We start from the raw sequence: 18,741 nt of genomic DNA, 5'->3' as shown, positions 1-18,741 counted from the left end.
TACCGTTGTTGCCGAATGATAATAAAAACGTGTGTGGGGTGGGTGGGTGGGGATTAAGTTATTCAAAGGAAAGGGGTGTGACAGATAACACCGAAATAATACAAAATGTAGAAGCTGAATGAAACTTTTGATTCTCATTCATTTATGATATCTAGTTATAGATGTGATAATTTATTTGATTTCCTCTTTTCTCAGTTAATTTTCAAAGGCAACTTTAAGCAGTGACCAAACCGGCTTTATAAATGAGCCTTTTTCATTTTATTACACGCCACGTTAGAATGAATATCGTTATATTTGACGTTGTTTAGAAATCAATAAAAATCATACTTTGAATATAAATGAAATACGGAATTGCAGTTCTGAAATGCATGTACTCGCATATGTGCATAGCTGTAGAACTAATGAGATAAAGTTGTAATACTGTTATTATTTTTTGCTTCGACACATTCCATCATTTTCTATTTAAATAATTGTGCTATTTTCTAATTTATTTCGCAAAATTCTTGAATGTATTCTAGAGGGGCAGGTTGATGGACTTGTACAAAATATAGTTTCAAGATGTGTAGACAACTTCTACAACTTGATGATGACAATAATACTATGAAATTGTCTAGCATTGTGCTATGTAATTATATATATGTAAGGCACAGATATATTCACTGAAGGATGTACTGTGTCTCAACATTTTTTTTTTTTTTTTTTTTTCAATTTGGGGGCATTGTACGCCGAATTTGACAAAATTTATTAATTTCGGCCAAATAATTCAACATTATTTTCAGAGATGTTTCAACGTCTGAACAGAAGGCATCTTTTCGAAGAATGTAGGTGGCCGTGAAAACGGCCGTTTGCTTTAGGACTTGAAATACAGCTTAAAATTAAGCACGCTCTCCACGAATACGTCTGGCCAGCTGGATGTCTTTGGGCATGATGGTTACTCTCTTGGCGTGAATGGCGCACAGGTTGGTGTCCTCAAAGAGACCAACAAGGTAAGCTTCGCTTGCTTCCTGTAAAGCCATGACAGCTGAACTCTGGAAACGCAAGTCGGTCTTAAAATCCTGAGCGATTTCCCGGACCAAGCGCTGGAATGGCAGCTTCCTGATGAGAAGCTCAGTGCTCTTCTGGTATCTCCGAATTTCACGGAGGGCGACAGTTCCTGGCCTGTATCTATGCGGTTTCTTAACGCCACCCGTGGCTGGTGCGCTTTTACGAGCAGCTTTGGTAGCGAGCTGTTTTCTGGGGGCCTTGCCTCCTGTAGATTTTCGTGCCGTCTGCTTGGTACGTGCCATGCTATCTCCTCAGATTATTCAAACTCGAATGAATGAAGTGGCAGTGTTGCACCGTGAACTTATATATCTTTGTAAGCTCAAGTTGAAAATCGCTGCGGTCTACCAGTCGGCTTAGTCGATTGGCTGGTGCCCGCAGTAACACTCGCTACGATTAGTCAGGTGAACGAGATGACCATTGGCTACGTCTGTAGGTAGTTTCAATCCACAGAATTGCCCCAAAAGAAAAAGAAAATCAAGTCGGTTTTTGACACATGATTTCACTGCAGATACATATAGTCAAATATTTTTTTTAAAAATATATATATGGTGAATAATGGGGATGAATGTAACGTCAATTGAATAGAAAATAGAATTATTTATTATATATATACATATATTTTCAATTCGTTATTGAAGCAAAATGCATTTTCGAAAAATATATATTATATATTTCTTGTCATTATTTCCTCCTACCATTATCTGAACAAGCCCAGTAATATTACTAAGTATCATGATACTTGCAGATAATCAGAATGGTGCATATAGGATGAACAGGAATTACCCTGTTGCAAAAACAAGAACAAAACAAATAATACAAATAAATGAATAATTAATTAAATGAATGAATAATTAAATAAATGAATGAATGAATGAATGAATAAATGAAAAGAATAAATAAATGAAAAGAATAAGAATGTATGTATCTGTCTTTCAAAAGGTACGCATGAACTTTTATTCCATTCGTTCCACATTTGATTCCAAATAAAGTGGGGAAAAAAAAAGAAAAAAAGAAAAAGAAAAATAATAATAATAATAATAATAAATAAATAAATAAAATAAATGAATGAATAAAATAAAATAAAATAAAATAAAAAAAATTAATAATAATAATAAAACTTCAACAACAAAAAAAACAACAAAAAACAAAAAAAAAAAAAAAACCAAACCAAAACAAAACAAAACAAAACAAAACAAAAAAAAAAAAAAAAAAAAAAAAAAAAAACATGAAAACAAATATACTAGAATGATAACACTAATAATAATGGCCATATAGTTAGCGTAGGCGTTGTGATGTGGAAAAAGTAAAATTTTATTTACTTGAGGGAGGGTATGTAAACAAATTAAAAACTGACTTTTGTTTCTTCTTCTTCTCAGAAACAGCATGTTAATATTATCATGACTTTGCAATTTGCTTCCAGTCGAAGACAAATAAACTATGTGTAATAGGTAAGTGTACTTCTTGTTTATTCATTTTGTGTTTCCATTAGTACATGTATGTAATAGAGGCATCTTTTCTAAAAATGTTGGTAGCCCTGAAAAGGGCTTTTGTAATTGGTTTAAGACAATTGGCAGTCTACGCCTTGGTGGCTTTCTTTGGGGTTTTTGACTTCTTGGCTGTGGCTTTCTTGGGCGCTTTGGTTTTCGTAGGCTTTGGAGCTGCCTTGGCTTTCTTGGGAGACTTAGTAGCTGCTTTCTTCTTGGGAGACTTGGCCTTCTTGGGTGCTGCAGGTTTCTTAACAGCCTTTTTCTTTTCTGTTGGCTTTTTCTCCCCGGTTGTCTTCTTGGGTTTGGTCGTTTTCTTGGGCTTGGCAGCCTTAGGTTTGGTGACTTTTTTGGTCTTGGGTTTCTTCTCCGTCTTGGGCTTCTCTCCCAGCTTGAAGGAACCACTGGCACCTGTACCCTTGGCCTGTTTGAGAACTCCCTTCTTGACTCCGTTCTTGAGGGCCATCTTCAGATGGGTGTTGACACTAGAGGCGTCATTACCGACTTTGTAGTTGCCCATGATGTACTTGAGAATAGCTTGTCTCGAGGAACCTCCGCGCTCCTTCAGGGCAGCCACAGCAGCGCTGATCATCTCGATGTACTTGGGATGGGCGGGGACCGTCTTGGGTTTGGAAACCTTCTTCTTGGCGGGGGATTTTGCTGGTGCGGCGTCTGCCATAATTTTTTTGTCCTGTTTTCTACAACTGATGTGAACGACGTTATCGACGATAAGGAAATGAATGAAATCACCTCCGCCGATGGCCTTATTTGAGTGGCGGCGAGCGCGGACCTCCGTGAAAACTCCCCAATTGTCGAGAGCGTAGAGGATTGAACTCGTCAAACTTTGTGTTTCAATACCTGTTATTTTTCCGATTTTGTCCTCCCAATTTTACTTAATTTTCTCAAATATGTCACTGTGCGTTTTCTTGAAATAATTTCCTACATAACTGTTTTTGTTTAAGGTTCTTAATCTGTCATTTTAAAGGAGGAATTGTCTGTTGATTCTGAAAATGCGCTGTTCCCTGGAGCCCAGAAGCGACTAATTTTGATTAAAACACGAAAACAAGAGGAATAGAACACGAGTAAGGGATTGAAGTACTTACTACATTGCTATGTGATAAAACATACATGTACATTTCTTTCAATTGTCTTCTATGTTACTTAAAATCCGAATGAAAATGCAAACATTCGGCACAAACACGCGCACAATGGATAGTGATGTGTGCCTTGCATTTCATATGAAATGGAGAGAGAGAGAAAAAAAAACAATCAAACAAAAGGGTCATATGAAGGGAAATCACGGAATCTCACAAATTGTTGAATGTTCAAATATATATCTAATATACTTTCTAGATCAGTGGATGTTCACCCCCTTAAAGGGACAACATATAATTTCTTTTCGAATATTTAAATACATGACACCTACTTTATAATTATAACACCGAGGACACCGGAAAGATCCAGACCGTACGTAACGTACCACATTCGGTGGTACAACGTCTGAATTTCTCAGTATAATTATATCATAAGAATATACATAACTGACATCCTTGTAAATTACATGAAAAAAAAAAATCACATAAAAAGGGCGTGTATTTAATAATTGTAGAACACTCACTTAATTAGTAGTTATACATAAGAGAGAGACAGAGAGAGACGAACAAGGCGAATAATGGGAGTAGCTTATTCATTGATATTAATTTGTTTCTTGTAATTTACACACACAAATAATTGAGTACATGTAAATAAACAGAATGTGGTCAAAAGCCAATGTATTTAAAATCTATATCTTTCAAGTTGAACAAGACAACCAGTATATAATACAAGACAATACAATACATTGATAGAAGCATCAAATTGGTTGCACACTTTCCACGTGCAGATCATGATTCCCTGCATCTATATGTCACGTGACGATGCAGATGTGCTGCACGGCGCAGTGATGGACATCGCAATAAATGTAAAGTGTTGAAAAAAATGTCGTTTAGTCATTCGCATCGGTAGTCTATTCGAAAGAAAATTTACTACCAGTTTTTAATTGTGTTAGTACTGTAAGTATCCGGAAACTGGCATCGAGTTGCTTTTATTCACTCTTATTATGGGAAGCACACTTTTTTGAATAAGAACATTCAAGACATAATATAAACCACATCTTCTTATTCTTATGAGATTCTTATATTCATAACTTTTATCTATTTTTATCAATTAGGAATTTTGTCTAAATAATCATCATATAAAACAATAGCGAGGGGGAAAAAAAAGAAACATTAAGGATTTAACTGGAGTTACAGATCTTTTGAATATGTTAATAAAATAATGATCATATTTAAAAATATTTGTATCAAAGGAAAAAAATTGAAAGTTAGATCGCCATGTTAGATGATTTTCGCAGTTTCTAGTCTTAATTGGTCAATGAAATGGGTTTTTTTTTTTCTTATCTCTTTGTTGAGTGAGCATTCAAGTAATACGTGAGAATTCAACATTTGTACGCAGGCCTATAAGGTTTGGATTCAACTGCCTATAACGAGAAAGAAAAAAACGTACATATACGAATATACATGCGAGTCAATTTTAAAATTTATTGCTTTTGTTATTAACTTAATACATTTATTTATCATTAAATATATAACACTTTCTTTGATGTTTGATCTCTGTTCTGTGTTGAAAATTATTGAATTCGTGTGTTTCTATTATTTTCTAGCTATAATAATTGTTTACGTTTCAACTCGTTTGTAATGTAGGTATCTTTTCGAAAAGCTTATGTGGCCGTGAAAACGGCCGTTTGGTTTTGTGCTGCACACAACACAACTATAGGATCTTTTTACTTGGCGGCTTTCTGTGTCTTTTTGGGAAGGAGCACCGCTTGGATGTTGGGCAGGACACCACCCTGCGCGATGGTCACGCCGGACAGGAGTTTGTTCAATTCTTCGTCGTTGCGGATGGCCAGCTGCAGATGACGGGGAATGATTCTGGTCTTTTTGTTGTCGCGGGCAGCGTTGCCTGCCAACTCCAAGACTTCTGCGGCCAAGTACTCAAGAACGGCAGCCAAGTACACGGGAGCGCCTGCTCCCACTCTCTCGGCGTAGTTGCCCTTTCTCAGCAGACGGTGAATACGACCCACGGGGAACTGCAGTCCGGCGCGGGAAGAACGGCTCTTGGCCTTCCCCTTCACTTTGCCTCCTTTGCCACGTCCAGACATTCTTAACGGTTATGTTCTTTCGTGTACAGTCAACGAATAATCCAGCGACGCCCGCACGCACCAATTTAAACAACCAAGCGGATCCAACGGTGCAGCCAATTAACGCGTCGCTCTGTTGTGCCTTTAGGTGAAATCCGAACAAGTAATGTTTTCTCGGAGGTCCGTAACAAGCTTCTCCTCCTACTCGCATATAAATAGTAAATTTTACCATTTTACTTTATTCATCTCTTCAGTTTGACCTGTCAACTTGAGATCATGCCACCCAAAGTCGGATCCAAAGGCGCCAAGAAAGCAGTCACCAAGGCCAAGACACCGAGGAGCACAGACAAGAAAAGGAGGAAGAGGAGGAGGGAATCTTATGCCATTTACATCTACAAAGTCCTAAAGCAGGTGCACCCTGACACTGGTGTTTCCAGCAAGGCCATGAGCATAATGAACTCCTTCGTCAACGATATCTTTGAGAGAATCGCTGCCGAAGCCTCTCGTTTGGCCCACTACAACAAGCGATCTACAATCACAAGCAGAGAGGTCCAGACTGCTGTCCGTCTCCTTCTGCCCGGTGAACTGGCCAAGCACGCCGTATCTGAGGGCACCAAAGCCGTCACCAAGTACACCAGCAGCAAATAATCTCATTTTGCAAGTACACACACCAAACGGCCCTTTTAAGGGCCAACTAATTTTTAAGAAAAGATACCTTCATATTACATGCGTTATTGAGACACAAATAATATGTGTGAGTGTTACAATGTGAATGCATGTGCTCGTAAAAGTGGCAAACGTATAAAAATCCCACATTGTTTACAACTGATTATAATAACAGAAGTAGGATAAATAAAGAAATACAAGTAGGTATTATTATATGTATGAGAGCCAAATTTTATTCACAAATAACTTGAATGTACAACCAAGCATATATCTAAAATAACTGTATCTTCAAATATAAATAAAATACAAGCATGCGAGGTCCATCTGATGTACACAAAATCCTGGTTCATTTGTCCTCTGTATACTGAATTAATTATCAGCGTACATTATATAATTGATAATAAAGTATCTCAATTCAGCTAATATCAATGAAACAGATAAATAAATTCAAGACCCCCCCCCCCTCCCCTTTCTTTGACATTGACATATTGGAATTTTCAATCAGTAATTATACATCAATAAAAGTGCAATGACCAAAATGCGATAATTATACATTGACAATTAATTGTCTAACATTAGTCATAATTGTTAAACAAGAAAAAAAAAGCATGTCACTCAGCGCCAGTTGGTACCTGTCATTGTCGGTAGATCGATCCCTCAAAATAATACTCAAGACAGCAGCATTATTATTTTAATATATGATTATAATAATAAAAAAAATTAAATAATATATACTGTTTGTGTGTGTTTATTCAATATTTCTTGTCCAAACCTAAATTCAATACATATTTGTTGCTCTGTATATAGTTTTGAGGAAATATTACGACATAAAGGGTCTTACTCTGTTATTGTTGTGTATTTATTTTACCACTTACAACCATTCTGTATTCAACTTTGTACAGTGAATATCTGTATAACAAGTACTCAGTAAGTAAATGTCTGTCTTAACGATGTTTAAGAGGCATCTTTTCGAAAAATTTGGGTGGCCGTGATAACGGCCGTTTGTGTTTGTTTTAAACTTCTGTCTTGACTGTCAAACTGAATTCTTTAGCCTCCAAATCCGTACAGGGTGCGTCCTTGGCGTTTCAAGGCGTAGACCACGTCCATAGCTGTGACGGTCTTTCTCTTGGCATGCTCCGTGTAGGTTACAGCATCTCGGATCACGTTCTCCAAGAAAACCTTAAGAACTCCACGAGTTTCCTCGTAGATGAGACCGGAAATACGTTTGACACCACCACGGCGAGCAAGACGGCGTATGGCTGGCTTGGTGATACCCTGGATGTTGTCTCTCAAGACTTTTCTGTGTCGCTTAGCGCCTCCTTTTCCAAGACCTTTTCCTCCTTTGCCACGTCCAGACATGTTATAAGTTCAGCCAGTAGTACTGTTCTGATGAACTGATCATGCGTAATTGCCTAATTTATAGTCCAAATTGAGGACCCGTGAGAGCGCACGATGCTTTGAAAAGTTCGGAACGTTACCAAAGCGGTATTGTGACAAGCTTTACGATTGGTCAGCTTGGCATGATGGGAATGTTTACATTTCTTGCCCCACGGGAATTTTAACCACATTTAATTAATTTTGATTCTTTAATTTCTTCACATATAGGCAAGTTTAGGTTCAATTTATTCACCTAAACCAAAATATTGGTACGTGGAGGTACATATATACATTTTATACAAACTGATATACAAAAAAAAAAAAAAAACATGACAGAAAATGAATAAAAATGATAAAGAGAGAGAGGGGAATTATATCAAGCAGGACAGACAGCATCATAATTTTTTAGGATAAACATACACAATTTTTTGTTTTGTTGTTGTTATTTTTTTATTTCAGTATTTTTTGCTTTGAGTTTAACAAAATAAATACCGTTGTTGCCGAATGATAATAAAAACGTGTGTGGGTGGGTGGGTGGGGATTAAGTTATTCAAAGGAAAGGGGTGTGACAGATAACACCGAAATAATACAAAATGTAGAAGCTGAATGAAACTTTTGATTCTCATTCATTTATGATATCTAGTTATAGATGTGATAATTTATTTGATTTCCTCTTTTCTCAGTTAATTTTCAAAGGCAACTTTAAGCAGTGACCAAACCGGCTTTATAAATGAGCCTTTTTCATTTTATTACACGCCACGTTAGAATGAATATCGTTATATTTGACGTTGTTTAGAAATCAATAAAAATCATACTTTGAATATAAATGAAATACGGAATTGCAGTTCTGAAATGCATGTACTCGCATATGTGCATAGCTGTAGAACTAATGAGATAAAGTTGTAATACTGTTATTATTTTTTGCTTCGACACATTCCATCATTTTCTATTTAAATAATTGTGCTATTTTCTAATTTATTTCGCAAAATTCTTGAATGTATTCTAGAGGGGCAGGTTGATGGACTTGTACAAAATATAGTTTCAAGATGTGTAGACAACTTCTACAACTTGATGATGACAATAATACTATGAAATTGTCTAGCATTGTGCTATGTAATTATATATATGTAAGGCACAGATATATTCACTGAAGGATGTACTGTGTCTCAACATTTTTTTTTTTTTTTTTTTTTTCAATTTGGGGGCATTGTACGCCGAATTTGACAAAATTTATTAATTTCGGCCAAATAATTCAACATTATTTTCAGAGATGTTTCAACGTCTGAACAGAAGGCATCTTTTCGAAGAATGTAGGTGGCCGTGAAAACGGCCGTTTGCTTTAGGACTTGAAATACAGCTTAAAATTAAGCACGCTCTCCACGAATACGTCTGGCCAGCTGGATGTCTTTGGGCATGATGGTTACTCTCTTGGCGTGAATGGCGCACAGGTTGGTGTCCTCAAAGAGACCAACAAGGTAAGCTTCGCTTGCTTCCTGTAAAGCCATGACAGCTGAACTCTGGAAACGCAAGTCGGTCTTAAAATCCTGAGCGATTTCCCGGACCAAGCGCTGGAATGGCAGCTTCCTGATGAGAAGCTCAGTGCTCTTCTGGTATCTCCGAATTTCACGGAGGGCGACAGTTCCTGGCCTGTATCTATGCGGTTTCTTAACGCCACCCGTGGCTGGTGCGCTTTTACGAGCAGCTTTGGTAGCGAGCTGTTTTCTGGGGGCCTTGCCTCCTGTAGATTTTCGTGCCGTCTGCTTGGTACGTGCCATGCTATCTCCTCAGATTATTCAAACTCGAATGAATGAAGTGGCAGTGTTGCACCGTGAACTTATATATCTTTGTAAGCTCAAGTTGAAAATCGCTGCGGTCTACCAGTCGGCTTAGTCGATTGGCTGGTGCCCGCAGTAACACTCGCTACGATTAGTCAGGTGAACGAGATGACCATTGGCTACGTCTGTAGGTAGTTTCAATCCACAGAATTGCCCCAAAAGAAAAAGAAAATCAAGTCGGTTTTTGACACATGATTTCACTGCAGATACATATAGTCAAATATTTTTTTTAAAAATATATATATGGTGAATAATGGGGATGAATGTAACGTCAATTGAATAGAAAATAGAATTATTTATTATATATATACATATATTTTCAATTCGTTATTGAAGCAAAATGCATTTTCGAAAAATATATATTATATATTTCTTGTCATTATTTCCTCCTACCATTATCTGAACAAGCCCAGTAATATTACTAAGTATCATGATACTTGCAGATAATCAGAATGGTGCATATAGGATGAACAGGAATTACCCTGTTGCAAAAACAAGAACAAAACAAATAATACAAATAAATGAATAATTAATTAAATGAATGAATAATTAAATAAATGAATGAATGAATGAATGAATAAATGAAAAGAATAAATAAATGAAAAGAATAAGAATGTATGTATCTGTCTTTCAAAAGGTACGCATGAACTTTTATTCCATTCGTTCCACATTTGATTCCAAATAAAGTGGGGAAAAAAAAAGAAAAAAAGAAAAAGAAAAATAATAATAATAATAATAATAAATAAATAAATAAAATAAATGAATGAATAAAATAAAATAAAATAAAATAAAAAAAATTAATAATAATAATAAAACTTCAACAACAAAAAAAACAACAAAAAACAAAAAAAAAAAAAAAACCAAACCAAAACAAAACAAAACAAAACAAAACAAAAAAAAAAAAAAAAAAAAAAAAAAAAAAAACATGAAAACAAATATACTAGAATGATAACACTAATAATAATGGCCATATAGTTAGCGTAGGCGTTGTGATGTGGAAAAAGTAAAATTTTATTTACTTGAGGGAGGGTATGTAAACAAATTAAAAACTGACTTTTGTTTCTTCTTCTTCTCAGAAACAGCATGTTAATATTATCATGACTTTGCAATTTGCTTCCAGTCGAAGACAAATAAACTATGTGTAATAGGTAAGTGTACTTCTTGTTTATTCATTTTGTGTTTCCATTAGTACATGTATGTAATAGAGGCATCTTTTCTAAAAATGTTGGTAGCCCTGAAAAGGGCTTTTGTAATTGGTTTAAGACAATTGGCAGTCTACGCCTTGGTGGCTTTCTTTGGGGTTTTTGACTTCTTGGCTGTGGCTTTCTTGGGCGCTTTGGTTTTCGTAGGCTTTGGAGCTGCCTTGGCTTTCTTGGGAGACTTAGTAGCTGCTTTCTTCTTGGGAGACTTGGCCTTCTTGGGTGCTGCAGGTTTCTTAACAGCCTTTTTCTTTTCTGTTGGCTTTTTCTCCCCGGTTGTCTTCTTGGGTTTGGTCGTTTTCTTGGGCTTGGCAGCCTTAGGTTTGGTGACTTTTTTGGTCTTGGGTTTCTTCTCCGTCTTGGGCTTCTCTCCCAGCTTGAAGGAACCACTGGCACCTGTACCCTTGGCCTGTTTGAGAACTCCCTTCTTGACTCCGTTCTTGAGGGCCATCTTCAGATGGGTGTTGACACTAGAGGCGTCATTACCGACTTTGTAGTTGCCCATGATGTACTTGAGAATAGCTTGTCTCGAGGAACCTCCGCGCTCCTTCAGGGCAGCCACAGCAGCGCTGATCATCTCGATGTACTTGGGATGGGCGGGGACCGTCTTGGGTTTGGAAACCTTCTTCTTGGCGGGGGATTTTGCTGGTGCGGCGTCTGCCATAATTTTTTTGTCCTGTTTTCTACAACTGATGTGAACGACGTTATCGACGATAAGGAAATGAATGAAATCACCTCCGCCGATGGCCTTATTTGAGTGGCGGCGAGCGCGGACCTCCGTGAAAACTCCCCAATTGTCGAGAGCGTAGAGGATTGAACTCGTCAAACTTTGTGTTTCAATACCTGTTATTTTTCCGATTTTGTCCTCCCAATTTTACTTAATTTTCTCAAATATGTCACTGTGCGTTTTCTTGAAATAATTTCCTACATAACTGTTTTTGTTTAAGGTTCTTAATCTGTCATTTTAAAGGAGGAATTGTCTGTTGATTCTGAAAATGCGCTGTTCCCTGGAGCCCAGAAGCGACTAATTTTGATTAAAACACGAAAACAAGAGGAATAGAACACGAGTAAGGGATTGAAGTACTTACTACATTGCTATGTGATAAAACATACATGTACATTTCTTTCAATTGTCTTCTATGTTACTTAAAATCCGAATGAAAATGCAAACATTCGGCACAAACACGCGCACAATGGATAGTGATGTGTGCCTTGCATTTCATATGAAATGGAGAGAGAGAGAAAAAAAAACAATCAAACAAAAGGGTCATATGAAGGGAAATCACGGAATCTCACAAATTGTTGAATGTTCAAATATATATATAACAAAATAAATACCGTTGTTGCCGAATGATAATAAAAACGTGTGTGGGTGGGTGGGTGGGGATTAAGTTATTCAAAGGAAAGGGGTGTGACAGATAACACCGAAATAATACAAAATGTAGAAGCTGAATGAAACTTTTGATTCTCATTCATTTATGATATCTAGTTATAGATGTGATAATTTATTTGATTTCCTCTTTTCTCAGTTAATTTTCAAAGGCAACTTTAAGCAGTGACCAAACCGGCTTTATAAATGAGCCTTTTTCATTTTATTACACGCCACGTTAGAATGAATATCGTTATATTTGACGTTGTTTAGAAATCAATAAAAATCATACTTTGAATATAAATGAAATACGGAATTGCAGTTCTGAAATGCATGTACTCGCATATGTGCATAGCTGTAGAACTAATGAGATAAAGTTGTAATACTGTTATTATTTTTTGCTTCGACACATTCCATCATTTTCTATTTAAATAATTGTGCTATTTTCTAATTTATTTCGCAAAATTCTTGAATGTATTCTAGAGGGGCAGGTTGATGGACTTGTACAAAATATAGTTTCAAGATGTGTAGACAACTTCTACAACTTGATGATGACAATAATACTATGAAATTGTCTAGCATTGTGCTATGTAATTATATATATGTAAGGCACAGATATATTCACTGAAGGATGTACTGTGTCTCAACATTTTTTTTTTTTTTTTTTTTTTTCAATTTGGGGGCATTGTACGCCGAATTTGACAAAATTTATTAATTTCGGCCAAATAATTCAACATTATTTTCAGAGATGTTTCAACGTCTGAACAGAAGGCATCTTTTCGAAGAATGTAGGTGGCCGTGAAAACGGCCGTTTGCTTTAGGACTTGAAATACAGCTTAAAATTAAGCACGCTCTCCACGAATACGTCTGGCCAGCTGGATGTCTTTGGGCATGATGGTTACTCTCTTGGCGTGAATGGCGCACAGGTTGGTGTCCTCAAAGAGACCAACAAGGTAAGCTTCGCTTGCTTCCTGTAAAGCCATGACAGCTGAACTCTGGAAACGCAAGTCGGTCTTAAAATCCTGAGCGATTTCCCGGACCAAGCGCTGGAATGGCAGCTTCCTGATGAGAAGCTCAGTGCTCTTCTGGTATCTCCGAATTTCACGGAGGGCGACAGTTCCTGGCCTGTATCTATGCGGTTTCTTAACGCCACCCGTGGCTGGTGCGCTTTTACGAGCAGCTTTGGTAGCGAGCTGTTTTCTGGGGGCCTTGCCTCCTGTAGATTTTCGTGCCGTCTGCTTGGTACGTGCCATGCTATCTCCTCAGATTATTCAAACTCGAATGAATGAAGTGGCAGTGTTGCACCGTGAACTTATATATCTTTGTAAGCTCAAGTTGAAAATCGCTGCGGTCTACCAGTCGGCTTAGTCGATTGGCTGGTGCCCGCAGTAACACTCGCTACGATTAGTCAGGTGAACGAGATGACCATTGGCTACGTCTGTAGGTAGTTTCAATCCACAGAATTGCCCCAAAAGAAAAAGAAAATCAAGTCGGTTTTTGACACATGATTTCACTGCAGATACATATAGTCAAATATTTTTTTTAAAAATATATATATGGTGAATAATGGGGATGAATGTAACGTCAATTGAATAGAAAATAGAATTATTTATTATATATATACATATATTTTCAATTCGTTATTGAAGCAAAATGCATTTTCGAAAAATATATATTATATATTTCTTGTCATTATTTCCTCCTACCATTATCTGAACAAGCCCAGTAATATTACTAAGTATCATGATACTTGCAGATAATCAGAATGGTGCATATAGGATGAACAGGAATTACCCTGTTGCAAAAACAAGAACAAAACAAATAATACAAATAAATGAATAATTAATTAAATGAATGAATAATTAAATAAATGAATGAATGAATGAATGAATAAATGAAAAGAATAAATAAATGAAAAGAATAAGAATGTATGTATCTGTCTTTCAAAAGGTACGCATGAACTTTTATTCCATTCGTTCCACATTTGATTCCAAATAAAGTGGGGAAAAAAAAAGAAAAAAAGAAAAAGAAAAATAATAATAATAATAATAATAAATAAATAAATAAAATAAATGAATGAATAAAATAAAATAAAATAAAATAAAAAAAATTAATAATAATAATAAAACTTCAACAACAAAAAAAACAACAAAAAACAAAAAAAAAAAAAAAAACCAAACCAAAACAAAACAAAACAAAACAAAACAAAAAAAAAAAAAAAAAAAAAAAAAAAAAACATGAAAACAAATATACTAGAATGATAACACTAATAATAATGGCCATATAGTTAGCGTAGGCGTTGTGATGTGGAAAAAGTAAAATTTTATTTACTTGAGGGAGGGTATGTAAACAAATTAAAAACTGACTTTTGTTTCTTCTTCTTCTCAGAAACAGCATGTTAATATTATCATGACTTTGCAATTTGCTTCCAGTCGAAGACAAATAAACTATGTGTAATAGGTAAGTGTACTTCTTGTTTATTCATTTTGTGTTTCCATTAGTACATGTATGTAATAGAGGCATCTTTTCTAAAAATGTTGGTAGCCCTGAAAAGGGCTTTTGTAATTGGTTTAAGACAATTGGCAGTCTACGCCTTGGTGGCTTTCTTTGGGGTTTTTGACTTCTTGGCTGTGGCTTTCTTGGGCGCTTTGGTTTTCGTAGGCTTTGGAGCTGCCTTGGCTTTCTTGGGAGACTTAGTAGCTGCTTTCTTCTTGGGAGACTTGGCCTTCTTGGGTGCTGCAGGTTTCTTAACAGCCTTTTTCTTTTCTGTTGGCTTTTTCTCCCCGGTTGTCTTCTTGGGTTTGGTCGTTTTCTTGGGCTTGGCAGCCTTAGGTTTGGTGACTTTTTTGGTCTTGGGTTTCTTCTCCGTCTTGGGCTTCTCTCCCAGCTTGAAGGAACCACTGGCACCTGTACCCTTGGCCTGTTTGAGAACTCCCTTCTTGACTCCGTTCTTGAGGGCCATCTTCAGATGGGTGTTGACACTAGAGGCGTCATTACCGACTTTGTAGTTGCCCATGATGTACTTGAGAATAGCTTGTCTCGAGGAACCTCCGCGCTCCTTCAGGGCAGCCACAGCAGCGCTGATCATCTCGATGTACTTGGGATGGGCGGGGACCGTCTTGGGTTTGGAAACCTTCTTCTTGGCGGGGGATTTTGCTGGTGCGGCGTCTGCCATAATTTTTTTGTCCTGTTTTCTACAACTGATGTGAACGACGTTATCGACGATAAGGAAATGAATGAAATCACCTCCGCCGATGGCCTTATTTGAGTGGCGGCGAGCGCGGACCTCCGTGAAAACTCCCCAATTGTCGAGAGCGTAGAGGATTGAACTCGTCAAACTTTGTGTTTCAATACCTGTTATTTTTCCGATTTTGTCCTCCCAATTTTACTTAATTTTCTCAAATATGTCACTGTGCGTTTTCTTGAAATAATTTCCTACATAACTGTTTTTGTTTAAGGTTCTTAATCTGTCATTTTAAAGGAGGAATTGTCTGTTGATTCTGAAAATGCGCTGTTCCCTGGAGCCCAGAAGCGACTAATTTTGATTAAAACACGAAAACAAGAGGAATAGAACACGAGTAAGGGATTGAAGTACTTACTACATTGCTATGTGATAAAACATACATGTACATTTCTTTCAATTGTCTTCTATGTTACTTAAAATCCGAATGAAAATGCAAACATTCGGCACAAACACGCGCACAATGGATAGTGATGTGTGCCTTGCATTTCATATGAAATGGAGAGAGAGAGAAAAAAAAACAATCAAACAAAAGGGTCATATGAAGGGAAATCACGGAATCTCACAAATTGTTGAATGTTCAAATATATATCTAATATACTTTCTAGATCAGTGGATGTTCACCCCCTTAAAGGGACAACATATAATTTCTTTTCGAATATTTAAATACATGACACCTACTTTATAATTATAACACCGAGGACACCGGAAAGATCCAGACCGTACGTAACGTACCACATTCGGTGGTACAACGTCTGAATTTCTCAGTATAATTATATCATAAGAATATACATAACTGACATCCTTGTAAATTACATGAAAAAAAAAAATCACATAAAAAGGGCGTGTATTTAATAATTGTAGAACACTCACTTAATTAGTAGTTATACATAAGAGAGAGACAGAGAGAGACGAACAAGGCGAATAATGGGAGTAGCTTATTCATTGATATTAATTTGTTTCTTGTAATTTACACACACAAATAATTGAGTACATGTAAATAAACAGAATGTGGTCAAAAGCCAATGTATTTAAAATCTATATCTTTCAAGTTGAACAAGACAACCAGTATATAATACAAGACAATACAATACATTGATAGAAGCATCAAATTGGTTGCACACTTTCCACGTGCAGATCATGATTCCCTGCATCTATATGTCACGTGACGATGCAGATGTGCTGCACGGCGCAGTGATGGACATCGCAATAAATGTAAAGTGTTGAAAAAAATGTCGTTTAGTCATTCGCATCGGTAGTCTATTCGAAAGAAAATTTACTACCAGTTTTTAATTGTGTTAGTACTGTAAGTATCCGGAAACTGGCATCGAGTTGCTTTTATTCACTCTTATTATGGGAAGCACACTTTTTTGAATAAGAACATTCAAGACATAATATAAACCACATCTTCTTATTCTTATGAGATTCTTATATTCATAACTTTTATCTATTTTTATCAATTAGGAATTTTGTCTAAATAATCATCATATAAAACAATAGCGAGGGGGAAAAAAAAGAAACATTAAGGATTTAACTGGAGTTACAGATCTTTTGAATATGTTAATAAAATAATGATCATATTTAAAAATATTTGTATCAAAGGAAAAAAATTGAAAGTTAGATCGCCATGTTAGATGATTTTCGCAGTTTCTAGTCTTAATTGGTCAATGAAATGGGTTTTTTTTTTTCTTATCTCTTTGTTGAGTGAGCATTCAAGTAATACGTGAGAATTCAACATTTGTACGCAGGCCTATAAGGTTTGGATTCAACTGCCTATAACGAGAAAGAAAAAAACGTACATATACGAATATACATGCGAGTCAATTTTAAAATTTATTGCTTTTGTTATTAACTTAATACATTTATTTATCATTAAATATATAACACTTTCTTTGATGTTTGATCTCTGTTCTGTGTTGAAAATTATTGAATTCGTGTGTTTCTATTATTTTCTAGCTATAATAATTGTTTACGTTTCAACTCGTTTGTAATGTAGGTATCTTTTCGAAAAGCTTATGTGGCCGTGAAAACGGCCGTTTGGTTTTGTGCTGCACACAACACAACTATAGGATCTTTTTACTTGGCGGCTTTCTGTGTCTTTTTGGGAAGGAGCACCGCTTGGATGTTGGGCAGGACACCACCCTGCGCGATGGTCACGCCGGACAGGAGTTTGTTCAATTCTTCGTCGTTGCGGATGGCCAGCTGCAGATGACGGGGAATGATTCTGGTCTTTTTGTTGTCGCGGGCAGCGTTGCCTGCCAACTCCAAGACTTCTGCGGCCAAGTACTCAAGAACGGCAGCCAAGTACACGGGAGCGCCTGCTCCCACTCTCTCGGCGTAGTTGCCCTTTCTCAGCAGACGGTGAATACGACCCACGGGGAACTGCAGTCCGGCGCGGGAAGAACGGCTCTTGGCCTTCCCCTTCACTTTGCCTCCTTTGCCACGTCCAGACATTCTTAACGGTTATGTTCTTTCGTGTACAGTCAACGAATAATCCAGCGACGCCCGCACGCACCAATTTAAACAACCAAGCGGATCCAACGGTGCAGCCAATTAACGCGTCGCTCTGTTGTGCCTTTAGGTGAAATCCGAACAAGTAATGTTTTCTCGGAGGTCCGTAACAAGCTTCTCCTCCTACTCGCATATAAATAGTAAATTTTACCATTTTACTTTATTCATCTCTTCAGTTTGACCTGTCAACTTGAGATCATGCCACCCAAAGTCGGATCCAAAGGCGCCAAGAAAGCAGTCACCAAGGCCAAGACACCGAGGAGCACAGACAAGAAAAGGAGGAAGAGGAGGAGGGAATCTTATGCCATTTACATCTACAAAGTCCTAAAGCAGGTGCACCCTGACACTGGTGTTTCCAGCAAGGCCATGAGCATAATGAACTCCTTCGTCAACGATATCTTTGAGAGAATCGCTGCCGAAGCCTCTCGTTTGGCCCACTACAACAAGCGATCTACAATCACAAGCAGAGAGGTCCAGACTGCTGTCCGTCTCCTTCTGCCCGGTGAACTGGCCAAGCACGCCGTATCTGAGGGCACCAAAGCCGTCACCAAGTACACCAGCAGCAAATAATCTCATTTTGCAAGTACACACACCAAACGGCCCTTTTAAGGGCCAACTAATTTTTAAGAAAAGATACCTTCATATTACATGCGTTATTGAGACACAAATAATATGTGTGAGTGTTACAATGTGAATGCATGTGCTCGTAAAAGTGGCAAACGTATAAAAATCCCACATTGTTTACAACTGATTATAATAACAGAAGTAGGATAAATAAAGAAATACAAGTAGGTATTATTATATGTATGAGAGCCAAATTTTATTCACAAATAACTT

At 37.0% G+C, this 18,741-nt stretch overlaps 11 protein-coding genes across 11 annotated transcripts; 2 read left to right on the top strand and 9 right to left on the bottom strand.

Annotated features, from left to right (window-relative positions):
* Nucleotides 1-875: 875 nt before the first annotated feature.
* LOC133177677 (histone H3) lies at nucleotides 876-1,286 on the bottom strand. The gene has a single exon (XM_061312619.1). It carries the CDS (start codon nucleotides 1,284-1,286, stop codon nucleotides 876-878), a length of 411 nt encoding a protein of 136 aa, XP_061168603.1.
* Nucleotides 1,287-2,619: 1,333 nt separating this feature from the next.
* Nucleotides 2,620-3,207, bottom strand: LOC133177676 (histone H1-delta-like). Its single transcript, XM_061312618.1, has one exon. It carries the CDS (start codon nucleotides 3,205-3,207, stop codon nucleotides 2,620-2,622), a length of 588 nt encoding a protein of 195 aa, XP_061168602.1.
* Nucleotides 3,208-5,349: 2,142 nt separating this feature from the next.
* On the bottom strand, nucleotides 5,350-5,727 carry LOC133177675 (histone H2A). The gene has a single exon (XM_061312617.1). It carries the CDS (start codon nucleotides 5,725-5,727, stop codon nucleotides 5,350-5,352), a length of 378 nt encoding a protein of 125 aa, XP_061168601.1.
* Nucleotides 5,728-5,982: 255 nt separating this feature from the next.
* LOC133177674 (histone H2B-like) lies at nucleotides 5,983-6,354 on the top strand. Its single transcript, XM_061312616.1, has one exon. It carries the CDS (start codon nucleotides 5,983-5,985, stop codon nucleotides 6,352-6,354), a length of 372 nt encoding a protein of 123 aa, XP_061168600.1.
* A 1,065-nt stretch (nucleotides 6,355-7,419) lies between these two features.
* Nucleotides 7,420-7,731, bottom strand: LOC133177673 (histone H4). The gene has a single exon (XM_061312614.1). It carries the CDS (start codon nucleotides 7,729-7,731, stop codon nucleotides 7,420-7,422), a length of 312 nt encoding a protein of 103 aa, XP_061168598.1.
* A 1,382-nt stretch (nucleotides 7,732-9,113) lies between these two features.
* Nucleotides 9,114-9,524, bottom strand: LOC133177672 (histone H3). Its single transcript, XM_061312613.1, has one exon. It carries the CDS (start codon nucleotides 9,522-9,524, stop codon nucleotides 9,114-9,116), a length of 411 nt encoding a protein of 136 aa, XP_061168597.1.
* Nucleotides 9,525-10,859: 1,335 nt separating this feature from the next.
* LOC133177671 (histone H1-delta-like) lies at nucleotides 10,860-11,447 on the bottom strand. The gene has a single exon (XM_061312612.1). The coding sequence runs from the start codon at nucleotides 11,445-11,447 to the stop codon at nucleotides 10,860-10,862; it is 588 nt and encodes a 195-aa protein (XP_061168596.1).
* Nucleotides 11,448-12,994: 1,547 nt separating this feature from the next.
* Nucleotides 12,995-13,405, bottom strand: LOC133177670 (histone H3). Its single transcript, XM_061312611.1, has one exon. It carries the CDS (start codon nucleotides 13,403-13,405, stop codon nucleotides 12,995-12,997), a length of 411 nt encoding a protein of 136 aa, XP_061168595.1.
* A 1,334-nt stretch (nucleotides 13,406-14,739) lies between these two features.
* Nucleotides 14,740-15,327, bottom strand: LOC133177669 (histone H1-delta-like). Its single transcript, XM_061312610.1, has one exon. The coding sequence runs from the start codon at nucleotides 15,325-15,327 to the stop codon at nucleotides 14,740-14,742; it is 588 nt and encodes a 195-aa protein (XP_061168594.1).
* A 2,142-nt stretch (nucleotides 15,328-17,469) lies between these two features.
* LOC133177668 (histone H2A) lies at nucleotides 17,470-17,847 on the bottom strand. Its single transcript, XM_061312609.1, has one exon. It carries the CDS (start codon nucleotides 17,845-17,847, stop codon nucleotides 17,470-17,472), a length of 378 nt encoding a protein of 125 aa, XP_061168593.1.
* A 255-nt stretch (nucleotides 17,848-18,102) lies between these two features.
* LOC133177667 (histone H2B-like) lies at nucleotides 18,103-18,474 on the top strand. The gene has a single exon (XM_061312608.1). The coding sequence runs from the start codon at nucleotides 18,103-18,105 to the stop codon at nucleotides 18,472-18,474; it is 372 nt and encodes a 123-aa protein (XP_061168592.1).
* Nucleotides 18,475-18,741: the final 267 nt, after the last annotated feature.

The sequence above is a fragment of the Saccostrea echinata genome, unplaced genomic scaffold (genome assembly GCF_033153115.1).
Source record: "Saccostrea echinata isolate AGI-Se365-2 ecotype Australia unplaced genomic scaffold, CSIRO_AGI_Sech_v1 ptg000202l, whole genome shotgun sequence".
NCBI lineage: Eukaryota > Metazoa > Mollusca > Bivalvia > Ostreida > Ostreidae > Saccostrea > Saccostrea echinata.
This window is presented reverse-complemented; position numbering and strand designations above follow the sequence as displayed.